The sequence below is a fragment of the Thamnophis sirtalis genome, unplaced genomic scaffold (assembly GCF_051295495.1).
Source record: "Thamnophis sirtalis isolate CommonGarterSnake01/CBP01778 unplaced genomic scaffold, rThaSir2_p1.2 scaffold_3, whole genome shotgun sequence".
Lineage (NCBI taxonomy): Eukaryota > Metazoa > Chordata > Lepidosauria > Squamata > Natricidae > Thamnophis > Thamnophis sirtalis.
In genome coordinates, this window is record NW_028261383.1 from 17963581 (window position 1) to 17979392 (window position 15812).

General features: G+C 45.3%; 1 protein-coding gene across 1 annotated transcript; it reads left to right on the forward strand.

The window, feature by feature from the left end:
• Window positions 1-1390: 1390 nt before the first annotated feature.
• On the forward strand, window positions 1391-8710 carry LOC106549134 (uncharacterized). Its single transcript, XM_014066700.2, has 6 exons — window positions 1391-1605; window positions 3429-3994; window positions 4251-4371; window positions 5007-5089; window positions 5851-5977; window positions 6785-8710. Exons 2-6 carry the CDS (start codon window positions 3584-3586, stop codon window positions 8419-8421), a joined length of 2379 nt encoding a protein of 792 aa, XP_013922175.2. The 5' UTR covers window positions 1391-1605; window positions 3429-3583; the 3' UTR covers window positions 8422-8710.
• Window positions 8711-15812: the final 7102 nt, after the last annotated feature.

Below are 15812 nucleotides of genomic sequence, written 5' to 3' on the forward strand. Positions count from 1 at the left end.
CTGATTGGGGCTCCTTATCCCCTTCTAGGGACCCTGGATAGCACTCCCACCAGTAGCAACAGGGGACCTCAACATAGCCCATGGATGCCCCCCCCCCAAGAGAGGAGACATCTAGAGGCTGCCAACCTCAGAAGTGGAATTGGGTGGGTGGGGTCTGGCCAGGGTGGGTACTTTGGAGAAAACATGGGAATCTTCCCTCCTACGATTCATCTGTTTCTGGAGGTCCAAGGAAGGCTGCTTGGCAAGGGAACAGCCCGTACTTGAAAAACGGAGGTGTCTTGCAAATGTCAACCAGATGGGAGTGCCATCGGGTAACTGCCTGTGTTGTTTCTCTGTGTCATACATGTGGGTATATTCATAATTTTGTATGTATTTATTTTGTCATGTTTATGTAGTGCATATTGGAGATGGTGTCCTTTTTGAGAGCTGTATGCAATGTGATTTCATTTTAATGTATTGTAGGAATTCATCACCCGTCCCTCTTCCAGAAAAATGAAATATCCTAGGAAATATTGAAAAGGCAGAATATTTCTCTGGATGTCAAAAGGAAGAAAAATGTTTTATAAAGAGAGAATAGCTCCCTGTAGCTTCCTGCCTCCACCCACTTTGTCAATGGGCCATTAAGAAGGCCATGCCAGTCCCTTTACATAATAAAGAGTTCTCCCGTTCAGCTCCAGGGGATGGGATTAAGGCATGATAATATTGGCCCTTTACCCAACTCTCCACATGGCATCTGAGAGCTCAACCAAACCTGGATTCAAAACGCAGCCTAGAGAGTTGCCCCTGCATGGCCCCATGGGAGTCCGACAACCAATCAGAATACAAGCTCAAGATCAAAGCCCAGAGAAGGCATAAAACCAGGGTCTTTCAGCATCTCAGCCCCCTCCTTCTCTTCTTCTCCACCAACATTGAAGCATGTGATCCCCTTTTCTGTTCAGGACTCAAGCCATGTGGTCCTGTCCACCATTAAAACCATCCAAGCATCCTCCGTGTCTCCAGTGTCTTTTCCCCCACTTGGAGCCGAACCCAGAAGGACGTTTCTTTCAACAGTATGCCAGTCAATATACATACATTCAAAGTGACAATAAAATTGTTGTTCTACTCTATTTTATACATCGATGTAGTGAGCGGTGGTTGGACTAGATGGTTCTCTGGGCTGGGAAGAACGGAGGGCGAAGCTACAGTGGTGTTAACTATTCAACCTTTTCGTGCAACGTTTCCTCTTTCTGCAACGCCTCCCCGCCGGAATGAAGGCCATCGGAAGCGCCACCGTCTCAAAAAGAGCCGGGAGGACCAAGCAGACATTGGCCTGAGTAGCGTTTCAGAATCATCACACGGTCTCGCCGCTAGAGGGCCGGGCGCTGCCGACTCACCGAGCGCCACTGCGCATGCCCTGGCGTCTGCCTGGCTGGGTAGACCCGGCAGCGAGTTGCCCCCAGAATCTTGGGGAGCGGGCAAGGGGGGCTTCCCGCGGGGAGGGCTGGAGAACAGCTCCTTTCCCATCCGCCGCCAGAGCATCCTCGACCGATTTTTGCAGGGAGGGGAGGTAGCAAACTCCCCCGGAGCCCGTGGTGAAGAGGGGAGCCCCCGGATTCCCCCCAAAAGGTATGCTGGGCTCCGAATCTCGAGACTGTTACGAAGGGGGAGTCCCCCCTCCCATTCTTGCTCCTGGCCGTGCAGTAGAAAAGCTCCCGCCCTCCGAAGGGAGGGAGAGGAAGAATTGCTGGGGGAGGGGGAGGAAGCTTAAATCGCCACTTGTTCCTATATTTTGCTTCACAGATTTGTAGCGAAAAAAGAATCCGGGAAAGGGGCTTCACTCTCTTCACACCTCCGCAGAACCCCCCCCCCAAATTTGGCTTGGTCTCCAAGGGGGGGGGCAGGGGGGAGGCGCTGAGGGAGAGAGGACAGATGTTGCCACTGAGCTGAAACATCTCTAAGAATAAAATAGACTCCTAGATCTGAAAGGGATCTTGAAGGTCTTCTAGTCCAACCCCCTCCCTGCCCATGGCAGGAGACCTTATATCAACTCCGACAAATAGTTATCCAGTCTTTTCCTGAAAACATCCAGTGCTGATTGCTGAAGTAGCCACAACTCCAGGAAGCAAGCTATTCCATTGATTAATGGTTCTCACTTTCAGGAAATGTCTTAATTCCAGGTTGAAGATCTGTTTAACCAGCTCCCATCCATTGCTTCTCGTCCTAGCCACAGTTTTGGAGAAACTCCTATCCTCACGCACTGAAAGGCAGTTGTCATTAACCCCCCCCCCCCCTTATGCAGACTCCTTATAAATTGCTATTATCTGAACTCCAGCATACTTTTGCTTGCATTGTGGCAACTAGGAGTGGACTTCATATTCCAAGTGAGACTTCAGCAGTGCAGTGCTAGGACTTCCTTTGATCTTGATGCTGTCCCTCTGTTGATGCAGACTAGAATTATATTTGCTTTTTCGGTAGATGCAGCAAGTGTGGGAATCCACACGTAACACCTAGATCCACCTCACAGTTACTACTACTGTTGAGTACTGCTAGTTACTGCCTATTACTCCAGGCCTTGAATCATCTTAGTTGCTGTTCTTTGCAGTTTTTCCAAAGCTCAACAACTTTATTGTGGTCACCAAAACTGGATACAGTATTCCAGCAGGGGCCTTACTATTGTAAGCAATACTAATTACTTCACGTTATTTTGATTCTATGCCTTTGTTTATACAACCAAGGATTGCATTAGCTTTTTTGGGCTGCGGCCGCATATGCCTGGCTCATAAAAGTGTGTGTCAAAATGTTATTTCTTTCCTCTGGCTTTCTCCAAAATGTGTTCAAGAATGCTTTCATCCTTGGTGTTGTGTATTTCTGTAGAGATGCAGTGATTCCTCACATACAATGCAATTTCCTCTCCTCTTTTGTTGACTCTGGTTTTTTTTGAACAATTTATACCCTTCTAGTTGTAATTCCAATCATGAGTTCTATCCCACCAAGTTTCCATAATGGTGACAATATGATACCTGCTTTTGTGTATTGGATTTCAAGAATACCCCATTTGTTCCCCATTACTCTGATGTATAGGCATCTGAGTGCTTTATGGCTGACCTTCCTTACTTGTGTTTTATACCTAAGTTCACCTTCCTTCTCACCATTTCCTTTCTTGGTTTTTGTTGTTGTCTGTTTTGTTATTGTAAGGTTTATGTTTGGAGGTGGGTCCTAAGGATTCATCTCCTTCCTTTCCAATCTTAGTTTTAAGCCTTTCAGATAAGCTGAGCCAATTGTTTTCCAAGCACATTCTTCCTGGTTCTTTTGAGCTGTAGCCTCCACCAAAATCAATTAATAGAACATCAACTTTGCCCCACTCCAGAGTCAGTTGCTCTGGTTTAGATTAAATGCTCAGTTATTCAGTGAGAATGTTCTGTGTAATCTCCTGGGTTTTTCTTTTTCAGTTAAGATGTAATCGTTGGGGACCATCCGAGGGCTGAATGGCTTGAAAAACTTCTGGTTTCGCTGCGCAACTCATTCAGATCCCAGGTCTGAAAAGATCTTTGGAGACCCAGAAGATTTCAGGGCCCTTGTGCGTTTCTGTCAGAGAAGATTGGAAATGGATGCAAACCAGCCAGCCTGGGAGAGAGTAGGAAAAAGCCCTACTACTGCTCATCTTGGGAACTGTGGGGAGATCTGGGCAGGAGCCCGGCAGAACATCCTGGAGGAAACACTTAGTTCTGAGATCCAACATTGGTGCTTCAGGAACAGCCCTTTTCAGGAGGCTGAAGGACCACGAGAGCTTTGCAGCCACCTTCACCGCCTTTGCTGGGGATGGTTGCAGCCCGAGAAGCACACCAAGGCTCAGATATTGGACCGGGTGATCTTGGAGCAGTTTCTGGCCGTCTTGCCCAGGGACATGCAACGCTGGGTGCGGGAGTGCCGAGCGGAGACCAGTTGCCAGGCAGTGGCCCTGGCCGAAGGTTTCCTGCTAAGCCAAGCGGAAGAGGGGGAACAGGGAAGGTGCCAGGTGAGAGATGCTCCTCTTGGGAAATAGAGATGGATTTTAATCTGCTTGTATTCTTAATTATCTGCGTAGGAGAATTGTTGGGATTAGTAATACAAGAAAATGTTTAGAGAATTCCATTAGAGGAATTGTTCCTGTATTCTCCCAGACGACATATGTAAATAGATACTCAAATCTTGCAATATTGTGGGCCCAAAATTAAAATCCAGGTTCAGTTATATCCTGTTCTTATCTCCTCTTCCTTGCCTGTATTTTTCAGGTTCCAAAGCCCTTCCTGGAAGTGGGCACTTATTATCCTGAGGAAATGGTCGTTAATGCAGATCCGTGGTGTTGCAGGGCTATCTCCAAGCAGGAAGGTCAACATCAGGATGGTTCAGCAGGTGATGGTCATTCTGCATGACTGGAGGTTTTTGAGAGATATTCCAGATTTTCTTAATTCTGTGTATCTTCTCTCTTGTGTCTAATTAGAATTACTAGGTCAGTGTTTTTCAACCACTGTGCCGCGGCACACTAGTGTGCCGTGACATAGTGTAAGGTGTGCCGTGGGAAAATTACTTTATATATAGTCAATATAGGCACAGAGTTAAATTTTTTTAACATTTTCTAATGGTGGTGTGCCTCGTGATTTTTTTCATGAAAAAAGTGTGCCTTTGCACAAAAAAGGTTGAAAAACACTGTACTAGGTGACCCAACAAGAAATACTTAATTCTCCTACTTCAAGCTAGAAGGCTTAAGTCCCATGAAGGAAGCCCCTCCTTCAGTCCATACACTACCTTCCCATGATTCCCCATTTGCAGAAGACTGGTTCTTCTGGGGATCACTTTGGTGGTATTCTTATTCCTTCATCCCAACAAATTTTCTTTGTCCTGAGAGACAGGGAAGGGAGCAACCTGTCTTTGGCCTTTCTTAATAATTTGGATAAAATTCTAATACATCTCCCTGCTAGACCATCTTGTGACTTCGTATCAGAAGAGATGGAGTTAATCTTTTTCCTGCTTATCTCTTTCCTTCCCAGGGAATGAAATGGAATCACAATTGTTCACTGGATCATCTCCTTGCATTGGTGAAGCTGAAAGAGGAGCTGGACCTCCATATCAGGTAGGAAAAAAAAGATCAGGGGCTAATTTGGGGAAGCAGTGGGAGGCCTCCGTTTTCATTTGGGGTCTCAGCACAACATACTGCCGTCAAGATTTGAAGCGAGCTTTTGCTGTTGCAATCATTATTGCTTCTCACATTGCTAACGAACCAGGAGAAGATAAGGGGAGTATTATAGCAATAGCAGTAGACTTATATACCGCTTCATAGGCCTTTCAGGCCTCTCTAAGCGGTTTACAGAGAGTCAGCATATTGCCCCCAACAATCTGGGTCCTCATTTTACCCACCTCGGAAGGATGGAAGGCTGAGTCAACCCTGAGCCGGTGAGATTTGAACCGCTGACCTGCTGATCTAGCAGTAGCCTGCAGTGCTGCTTTTAACCACTGCGCCACCTTGGCTCTTATTGAATCTAGGCTCCAGACATCAAGAAGACAAGTGTGAGCACCAAGGACAATTCAGTAGGTGTTTGCCAAATCCAAAGACTTTTTCTCATAGCAATACAATGAGACTCAATTGGACAATGTGACCTGCACTAATGAGGGGAGGGAGAATCCTATGCTTCGATTATGTAGGTTTGCGTGTGAATTGGATAGATCTGGTTTTGCCCTCATCAGTGCCAAAATGATATACTCAAAAGTTTTGCATCAAGAGATTGGATTGTCTCGACTATGGCTGCTGTGGTTGGGTTCGTCAGTTGAAACGTTGACAACTGAGACCTCAAATATGCTGACTGAGTCTGCTCATAGGGATTCTTTCTCTTTCAGAGTCCTGTGTCCTTTGATGAGGTGGCCATATATTTCACTAGTGAAGAGTGGTTGCTGCTGGATCCCAGTGAGAAAGCCTCACACCGAGAAATCATGTTAGAGACATGTGAGATTGTGGCTTCTTTAGGTAAGGGGTACTCTAGAATTAAGCAAAAGCAGGGAATCACTAGACAGTTTATTTACAGCTTAGGAAATTTGCACAAATCTTGTTAAAATTATTGCCATAGTATGTATGTATGTATGTATGTATGTATGTATGTATGTATGTATGTATGTATGTATGTATAGTGGCATTGGACGCAACTTAAGGTACAGCACATGTGACACAAGTTCATACATCACATCACATGACATCAAGACCTGGGCTGCAGAACACTGCATTGCTTATTATTTAATTTGTGGGATTTTTTTTTAAGTTGTTGTTCACTGACAAGAATGAAACAGGACCAACTATGCTGTTGGACCAAGTCCACAGATGACACGGTCACATCCAATTGAATTGTTTGCTTACACTTAATAAAATCTTGCCAAACTAAATCTATAACCTACTCACTTACTAGATACCAGTATATCCTGAGAAATTCGCGAGACCCTGAATTTCTTCCCCCCTCCTTCATCCAGCTTGGGACTACGCAGTGTTTCGATCTGGACCTTTCTCTGTGAAAGATCTGGGAAACATGTTTTTCCAGGCATTCATTCCATCATATATACAATTTTAAAAGATTAATAACTAATAATCATGCTGTCATTTTCCTACTGCTTTCCCTGCAGATGCAGGCTAGGGACTGGGAACAGCAAGTTGTATGTTTGTTGCCTTAGATTTAGAAGTATTGAAAGAGCTTCTGCAAATAATGAGACTTGATCCCTGTCAACATCCTGAATTTCTTGCTTTTCTAATCAGGTTTTCTAATTGTCCTTTTTTCCCATCAAACAGTTGATGATCAGGAGAATGACAATTACCAAGAGCTGAGTGTGGTGCCAGAAGTAATCAAGATTGAAATAAAAGAAGAGACATCTACCGATAAGTTTGAAAGAAGGCAAAATGAGAAAAAACAGTGCTACAACTGGAGAGAAAACTCCACTCTTGGATGTATGGAATTGGATTATCTCCTGACCCAAAATGTTTGTAAGGAAAATGGGATGGGAAACTATCAAGGAAATGGGGAAATATTCCAAGCAAAACCCAATTTCAGTAATTGCCACCTCAGCAATAAAAGTGACATTGTTCCTCATAAAATGATCCATACAGGAGAGAAACCTTATAAACATGTGGACTCTGGAAACAGCTTGAGATGTACTAGTAATCTTAACTACCATAAGAAGATCCATTCCGGGAAAAAGCCTTATAAATGCACAGACTGTGGGAAAGGATTTGGTTCAAACAGTTCCCTTACTTATCATGAAAGGATCCATAGGGGAGAAAAACCCTACAAATGCCTAGAGTGTGGGAAGAGCTTCGTACAAAGTAGTGACCTTACTTCCCATAAAAGGATCCATACAGGGGAAAAACCATATAAGTGCATGGACTGTGGAAAAAGCTTCAGTTCGAATAGTTCTGTTAATTATCATAAAAGGACACATACAGGTGAGAAGCCCTATGAATGCATTGAATGTGGGAAGAGTTTTAGCAAAAGCAGTGTCCTTACTGCCCATAGAAGGATGCATACAGGAGAGAAACCCTATAATTGCATTGATTGTGGGAAATGCTTCAGTTTAAACAGTTCCCTTACTTCTCATAGAAGGATCCATACAGGAGAGAAACCATATAAATGCGTAGAGTGTGGGAAAAACTTCAGCAAAAGCTGTTACCTGACTTCCCATGAAAGGATCCATAAGGGAGAGAAACCCTTTCAATGCATGGAGTGTGGGAAGAGCTTCAGCAAGAGCAGTGTCCTTACTTCCCACAAAAGGATCCATTCAGGGGAAAAACCTTATAAATGCACGGATTGTGGAAAGACCTTTCATGGCCGTGGCCACCTGATGTCTCATAGGAGGACTCACACAGGAGAGAAACCCTATAAATGTCTGGAGTGTGGAAAGAGCTTCAGTCATAGTGGTTCCCTTACCTCCCATAAAAGAGTACACACAGGAGAGAAACCGTATAAATGCATGGACTGTGGAAAGAGCTTCAGTCGAAGCAGTTCCCTTACTTGCCATAGAAGGATCCACTCAGGATTCAAACCTTATATATGCAATCAATGTGGGAAGAGCTTTAGTACAAGCAGCTCTCTTACTTATCACATTAGTATCCACACAGGGAAGAAACTATATCAATGCACGGAGTGTGGGAAGAGCTTCAGGTTGAAAAGTCACCTAAATTCCCATAAAAAGATCCACACAGGTTTGAAACCTTACAAATGTATGGAATGTGGAAAGAGTTTTTCTGAAAACAGGACTCTTACTTGTCATGAAAGAATCCACACAGGGGAGAAAAAATATGCATGCATGTTGTGTGGAAAGAATTTCATGTGGAGTAATCAACTTACTTCCCATAAAAGGACCCATATGGAGGAGATGCCTTTAGGAACTAAAGCGTCCTTAATTCATGTAAACGGATCCACTATGATATGAAACCTTATAAAAGCATGGAATGCAGACAGAACTTTAGTCAAGAATTGACTAAACTGATTCATGTTAAAACACTTGATGTGCAGGACTATATATCTGCAGGACTAATTTTCCCTGAGGATATCTGTCTGACATTATAAATTGCTCTAAAGCACTATAGAGTGGTATGCAAGTCTTAAGTGCAATTGCTATTTGCCTGTTCCACCAGAGCAATGGAGTTGTCCCTTCTCTTAAATATTGCCATCCTGTGGGTCTTCAGAACCGGCCTTTTCTTTTGCAGTGTCTGCCCTATAGAACAGTGTTTTTCAACCTTTTTTGTGCAAAGGCACACTTTTTTCATGAAAAAAATCACGAGGCACACCACCATTAGAAAATGTTAAAAAAATTTAACTCTGTGCCTATATTGACTATATATAAAGTGTTTTTCCCACGGCACACCTTACACTATGTCACGGCACACTAGTGTGCCGCGGCACAGTGGTTGAAAAACACTGCTATAGAACACACTTCCCAAGAGCTGATAGTCTCTGCTCCTTTAACCCTTCCACAGAGCCCTTAAACTGGGTGCATTAGAGAAGTGAGGCTGAGGCACCTTTTTTTGCTGTTTGCTTTCATATTGCTTTATACTGCTTAATGGCTGTAAGCCATTCAGTTGTTTTAAGATTGGCAGCTATATAAATGTTTAAAGTTTTAACTAAGTCTATATAGGTAACCCTCACTTACCGAAAACAATAGGGATTGGCAACTTCATTATTAAGCCATGTAGTCATAAATTGAAACATCATATGATTGTGCTGGTCTTACATCAATTGGTCAGTTCCACTTGTAATCGTTAATCAAATCCTCTGTGGTCATAAAGGACAATGTGAAATGATTGCAACATGTGACTTGTGGCTTCCACATTGACTTCATGCTTATGAGAATGAATTTAATTTTTTATTATGTGGCCTGAAATCAGGGTCAGCTCTCGTGACTCTACAAACAGGGAGTCCTTAACTTATTACAATTGGATTGGAACTTTCACTGCAAAACAATTGGTCACTAAGCAAGTAAGGGCAAATTTTGACCTTTTTTTGCCTCAGTTGTTAAGTGAATCCAGCTTCCCTGATTGACTGACTGGCTGGGAAGGTCACAAAAGGTAAGCACACGCTACCCCAGGACGCTGCTGCAACTCTTCTAAATATAGGCCAGCTGTCAAGCACCCTAAGTTGCAATCATGCAGTGGTTGTTAAATGTGAAGATTGACCGTGTCACTTTGTTCAGTGCCTTCGTAACTTTGAAAGGTCACTAAAACAAACGGTTGTAAAATGAGGATTAGCTTGCAGAGACTCTGCCCAAGATAATCTGTCCCTAACGGCCTCCTTCAGTTTTCCCAACAGTGTCCCGCTGCCACTGTAGTCAAAGCAGTCTGGTGGATGGCACTCTGTTAAGAGAAGCCGTGAGAAGCTGCTACGACCACAACAAGAAGAAAAGATCAAATAAAGGTTAGCAGAGACACTTGGGCATCCCCTATGTGGAAGTAAGAAAATGTGCCCAGACACCAAGCAAAACTGGCCCAAAGTCATGATTTCCTATGGGGTGTCTTGAACCAATTAAAACTACTAGTATAAAACTACTGATCTGTGAGGTTTATAAGCTTGTTGGTGTGAGGGCCCACCAGAGATTCCTTGGTTTGTTCCTCTAGTCCCCAATGTGGATTTTTTTCTCTCGTTACAGAAATAAAAAGTTTTAAGCATATTCCTTTCCTTCCCACCTCTGTGATTATTGCCTATTCACACCAGACGAAACAAACCTCTCACCTTGTGCTGAGTCAATGCATGAACCCTGCAGCTCATCCGCCTCTTCCACAGAGCCCGATTCTCCTTTTATGGCCCTTCCTTCCGCCTTGAGGGAGCTGAGAAAATTCAGCTTTGTGGAGGCCGGTTTGGGAGACCATCAGGAGATCCTATATGTCCGCATAGGGAAGCTGCCAAAGGCTTTCCAGGGTTTGAGGGGAAACAAGACCCCAGAGATCCCCTTGACGGGATCCAGGTGGTCACCAGAGGATCACTTCTGTCAAAGCTTCTCTCTCTCTCTCTCTCTCTCTTCGGGGCCTCAAGCCCAGGGCTGCCTCTCCTCAGGTGGAGTCTGTGTGCGAGACAGTTTAATGTATGTGTATGCCTTTCCTCGGGGAAAGGAGGGAGATTCGCGTCCAGCGGAGAAGCAGCTGAGGCGATTCCGAGGCTCCCGTTTCCCGCCAAAACCTGACAGGCGCTGCTCGCCCGCCATTGGCTCGGCAGGCTAACGTGACCCAGCGGCCTCACGCGCTCTCTCCCCCCCTCCCCCGCCATCCATGCTCTCCCCTCCCCAGCAGAACGCCTGCGGCCTACAGGCTACCGAGGCCAAGGCGGGGAGGGAGAGCCTCGCTGACTCGGTGGGCTACTGAGCATGCGCGACACTCAAATGGGCGTTAGGTAACTAACGTGTGGTGGTGCTGCGGGAGCTCTGCCGACTTGCTACCGATCGAAAGGCAGAGGCGCCGAAGGGCGCCTTCCTCCCGCAGCCTTTCACCCTTTTTTCTCCGGAAAGGCGAAATTAAACCCGGGGAAAGCAAAACCAGCGTCTCTTTGTCCTTCTGCAACTTCTGCACGTGAGGCGCTCGAGAAGCGCCTGTCAGGTTTTGGTGGGAAACGGGAGTCTCGGAATCGCCTCAGCTGCTTCTCCGCTGGGCGCCAATGATCTCTGGGCGACCTTGAGTTTAGGTGCTCGTTGGAATACACGTACACGAAGGGCGAAATGTATACTTGCAGCACTCTCGAGGTTTTTTTTATCCTTTATTGTTTTGAAGGAAATAAAAGCCACGGGGCTTGACTCCGAAAAGAACAGCAGGGGAGAGGAAGCTCCTATGGAACCAAAACCTGGTGAAGAGATAGAGAAACAGGAGATCCAAAGCAGAGAACTTTCTTGGGCAGAGCAATGGATCTCTGAGATCACCTCTCAGGAATGTGGGAGGGGGAATCCCAAAATGGCTAGTATATGCAGAGAATCTGGATCTGGTGGTCCCCAGTCTTCCCTAAGTGCTTCAACCTGACTGATGGTGGGGCACAGAAGTCTCTCCTTGGGGAGACAGAACATTGAAACAATGCAGGGGTGTATCTTCAGGAGGGGGAGAGAGTACAGGTACACCTTGACTTACAACTGTTTGTTTAGTGCCAGTTACAACAGCACTGAAAAATGTGACTTAGGGGACTGACCCGGCATGGGGGGAGTGGCAGGTGCATGTATGCACGCATCTGTGTGAGCGGCAGCCGTATGCATGCTCTGTACTCAGGTGAATGGAGTTTTAGCAGGCAAGCACCCTCCATTCACACAAGTAGAGGTTCATGCGCCAGCACAAACTTTCCTTTCGTGAAACTTCCTTTCACAAGTGCAGGTCCACCTGTACCTGTAGTTCACACAAATGGAGCTGCACATGCCTGTGTGTGCCTGCTACTAACATACCACCCCATGCTGGGCCAGGCTGCCAGGCGGGAAAGGTTGGGTACCGCTGAATTAGAGGAATCCAGGAGGAATGCGGTCTGTACCCCAGTTAAGCAAAGGGGTTCCTTTTACAGATGCTCAGGTTTTGTCCCTCGTCTGAAGTCAGGGAAACTTTGTCTTCACATCTGGAAGATTCATCATGACTTTTTCACGTGGCTAAGCTCATTTACCCAAGCACTTCTGCTGCACCCATTCTTCGGATGGCTTCCCCTCACTGGGCATCTTCCTTCTGGGTCCCCCAAGCCCCAGTGAAAGAGAGGACACACACAAAAGGTCCAACAGAATTTTATTTGAAGGGATCCAAATGGCCCAAATGACAGGCCTGGGGGCCGGCCGGCCCACCCCTCCCTCCATGCTCCCCTTTCAGGTCTTGACGGACACCTTGCCCTGGGTCCGCTGGAATTCCTGCTGCAGCCGGCTCAGGGCCTCCCGATGCTGCTCCGACTTCCACTCGTAATCCTGAATCTGAGCCTCGTAGGGTTTGCTGGGGACAGAGAACCAGGCCAGTTAATGCCTGAGCATCGGGAGAAACCTCAGAAGAGCTGTGGGGACCCTGACGTACACTGCCTCGGGAGCTGGAGGCCCTACCCAGGAACCCCCGCCCACTCACATCTCCCCTGTGATGTACTCCAGCCTCTTTCCCACAGTTGCTTTGGCTTCCTCTGTGTCCTGCTTCACCAACACCGGACCAATGAGCTTGTAGACGGCATTAGAGGAGTCCAGCAGGTCCAATTCCTGGAGAGGGAGAAGAAGGAGGGCTGTTGCTGAAGGGAGCCCAGGGCAAGAGAGGAGAAGGGGAGAACCAGCCCAGCCCTCACCTCCTTCACCACATCCGTCAACTGAGCCTCCAGCTTCTGACGGGCTGTCATGCATTTGCTCATATCTGCAAGGGGGAAGAGAAGAGACACACACACACCTTTTGTGGTTAGGGTCCTTTGCTTCCTGAGCCTGTTTCCAGCAGCCATACCCCATCAGGTCTAGAGGAGACTTTTACTACAAGTGTATCAGGAAAGGGACAGGACTCTATTCCTCCCCCCGGCCCTCAGTACTATTAAAAGGCCCAGCAATTGGAGAAGAGCACTCGGGACATCTTTGGGAACACCTCCAGCAGTCAGCAGGGGAACACAGGGGGGATTCCTCTAAGGGGGAGTCACAATGCTGTTTCCTTCCGTCTTCTGGCTCTCCAGGATGCAAGAGGAGCTGATAGGCTCTGGCTGGTTTGTGGGAGCGACCAGGAGATTGAAGGAAGGAGTGGACCCAGGCTCCAGCGCCCTGAGAGGCGGGCATTAAAGGGCAAAGATGCCATGGGGAGGTGAGGGCGAGAAGGAGCTAGTGGCCATCCAGATAGCCTCACCAGCCATTGTAGACTCAGCTTAGCAAGCTCTCTGTAAATGATTGGTGGCCGCATGAAGTGCGGCTCCTATTGTTTTCATGCAGCCTAGCTGGTGGGCTGCTGGCTGGGGAAGAGAGGAGCTGCACAAAAACTGTTTCTAAAACAGCTGCCACCTCCAGAATCCATATGGGAGAGAAACCGTATAAATGCCTGGAATGTGGAAAAAGCTTCAGTATGAATAGTTCTTACTTACCACAATAGGATCCACACAGGAGAGAGACCTTATAAATGTCCGGTGTGTGGAAAGAGCTTCAGTAGTAGCAGTTATCTAACCTCCCATAAAAGGATCCATACAGGGGGAAAAACCTATAAATGCATAGAATGTGGGAAAAGCTTCAGTTTGAATAGTTCCCTTGCTTCTCATAAAAGAATCCATACAGGTGAAACTAATATATGAGATAGACTCATTATATGCAAAGCAAGACAGTTCAAGCCGTGATTTGTCATAATTGTGAGGAAGCTTACAACTCATGAAAACCCCAAATCCACAATCTCAGAAAATTAGAATATTACATGCAATTGATAAAACAAGGATTGTACATAGAACAATATCGGACCTCTGAAAAGTATAAGCATGCATATGTACTCAGTACTTGGTTTGGGCCCCTTTTGCAGCAATTACTGCCTCAATGCGGCGTGGCATGGAAGCTATCAGCCTGTGGCACTGCTGAGGTGTTAATGGAAGACTAGGATGCTTCAATAGCGGCCTTCAGCTCTTCTGCATTGTTCGGTCTCATGTCTCTCATCTTTTTCTTGGCATTGCCCTGTAGATTCTCTAGCGGTTCAGGTTAGGCAAGTTTGCTGGCCAATCAAGCACAGTAATTCCACGGTCATTGAATCAGGTTTCGGTGCTTTTGGCAGTGTGGGCAGGTGCCAAGTCCTGCTGGAAAATGAAGTCAGCATCCCCATAAAGCTCGTCTGTGGAAGGTAGCATGAAGTGCTCCAAAATCTCCTGGTAGAGAGCTGCATTGATCCTGGACTTAATGAAGCACAGTGGACTAATACCAGCAGATGACATGGCTCCCCAAATCAACACTGTGGAAACTTCCCACTGGACTTCGAGCATCCTGCAGTGTGTGCCTCTCCATTCTTCCTCCATACTCTGGGGCCTTGGCTTCCAAATGAGATGCAAAAGTTGCTCTCATCAGAAAAGAGGGCTTTGGACCACTGAGCAACAGACCAGGTCTGTTTTTCTTTAGCCCAGGTAAGACGCTTCTGACGTTGCTTGTTGTTCAGGTGCATCTTGACAAGAGGAATACAACATTTGAAGCCCATGTCCAGGATCTGTTTGTGTGTGGTGGCTCTTGATGCACTGACTCCAGTCTCAGTCCACTCCTTGTGAAAGTCCCCAACTTTTGAATGGCCTTTTCCTGACAATCCTCTCCAGGCTGCAGTCATCCCTGCTGCTTGTGCACCTTTTTCTTCCACACTTTTCCCTTCCACATAACTTTCTATTAATGTGCTTTGATATAGCACTTTGAGAACATCCAACCTTTTTTGCAATTACCTTTTGAGGCGTTCCCTCCTTATGGAGGGTGTCAATGATGGTTTTCTGCACAACTGTCAAGTCAGCAGTTTTTCCCATGATTGTGATTCCTACTGAACCAGATTGAGAGACCATTTAAAGGCTCAGGAACCCTTTGCAGGTGTTATGGCTTAATTAGCTGATTAGAATAGGACACTTTGAGCCTAGAATATTGCTACTTTTCACAATATTCTAATTTTCTGAGATTGTGGATTTGGGGTTTTCATGAGGTCATAATCTTCACAATTATGACAAATCATGGCTTGAACTATCTTGCTTTGCATGTAATGAGTCTATCTCATATATTAGTTTCACCTTTTAAGTTGCATTACTGAAATAATTGAACTTTTTAGCATATTCTATTTTTTCAAGTTTCGCCTGTACATGCCCATTTGGTTATGTGTCGGGCTGCAAAATCATGTTAATCCTGCTGTAATAAATGTGTCCAGTGAGTTTGATTGCAACTATTGCCGCTTTATTTTTTAAAAAATTTACAGATCCAACAGTGTATTCATATAAACAATATTTTTTTAAGGAGGGAATCAGCTTGATTTAAATTAGTCAGTCTTCTAACCAGGACCATATTTTCTAACATCTTATAAAAAAAAATACCATTCATCTCAAAGTATGTGTGACAGAGATGTTTTCTAGATTTATGTTACATTCCCAAACTGCTGAATTTGTCAAGGATTTCATTATCACTTTAGTCCCATTGTATATTTTGTGATATCAAAATAATCAGAAAGGTCAATCCTATTTGAAATTTTAGTGGAAATTGCCATTTGGAGAAATCTTGTGTTGGTATGATTATGACTGTTTTTTTTTTTTACCTTAATATAGCTTTAAAAATGTTTCTGCATGTCCCAATTAATTGTATTTCTCATTTTGAAGGATTATTATATTATGGAAACAGTCATTGCACAATGTAGATGATTCCTCTACATAATATATATATAT

Coding starts and splice junctions, on each gene's coding strand:
- LOC106549134 (XM_014066700.2), top strand. CDS start 3,584: ATGGATGCAAACCAGCCAGCCTGGGAGAGAGTAGGAAAAAGCCCTACT. Junction 4,372..5,006: donor ACATCAGGATGGTTCAGCAG/GTGATGGTCATT, acceptor TTTCCTTCCCAG/GGAATGAAATGGAATCACAA. Junction 5,090..5,850: donor GAGCTGGACCTCCATATCAG/GTAGGAAAAAAA, acceptor TTTCTCTTTCAG/AGTCCTGTGTCCTTTGATGA.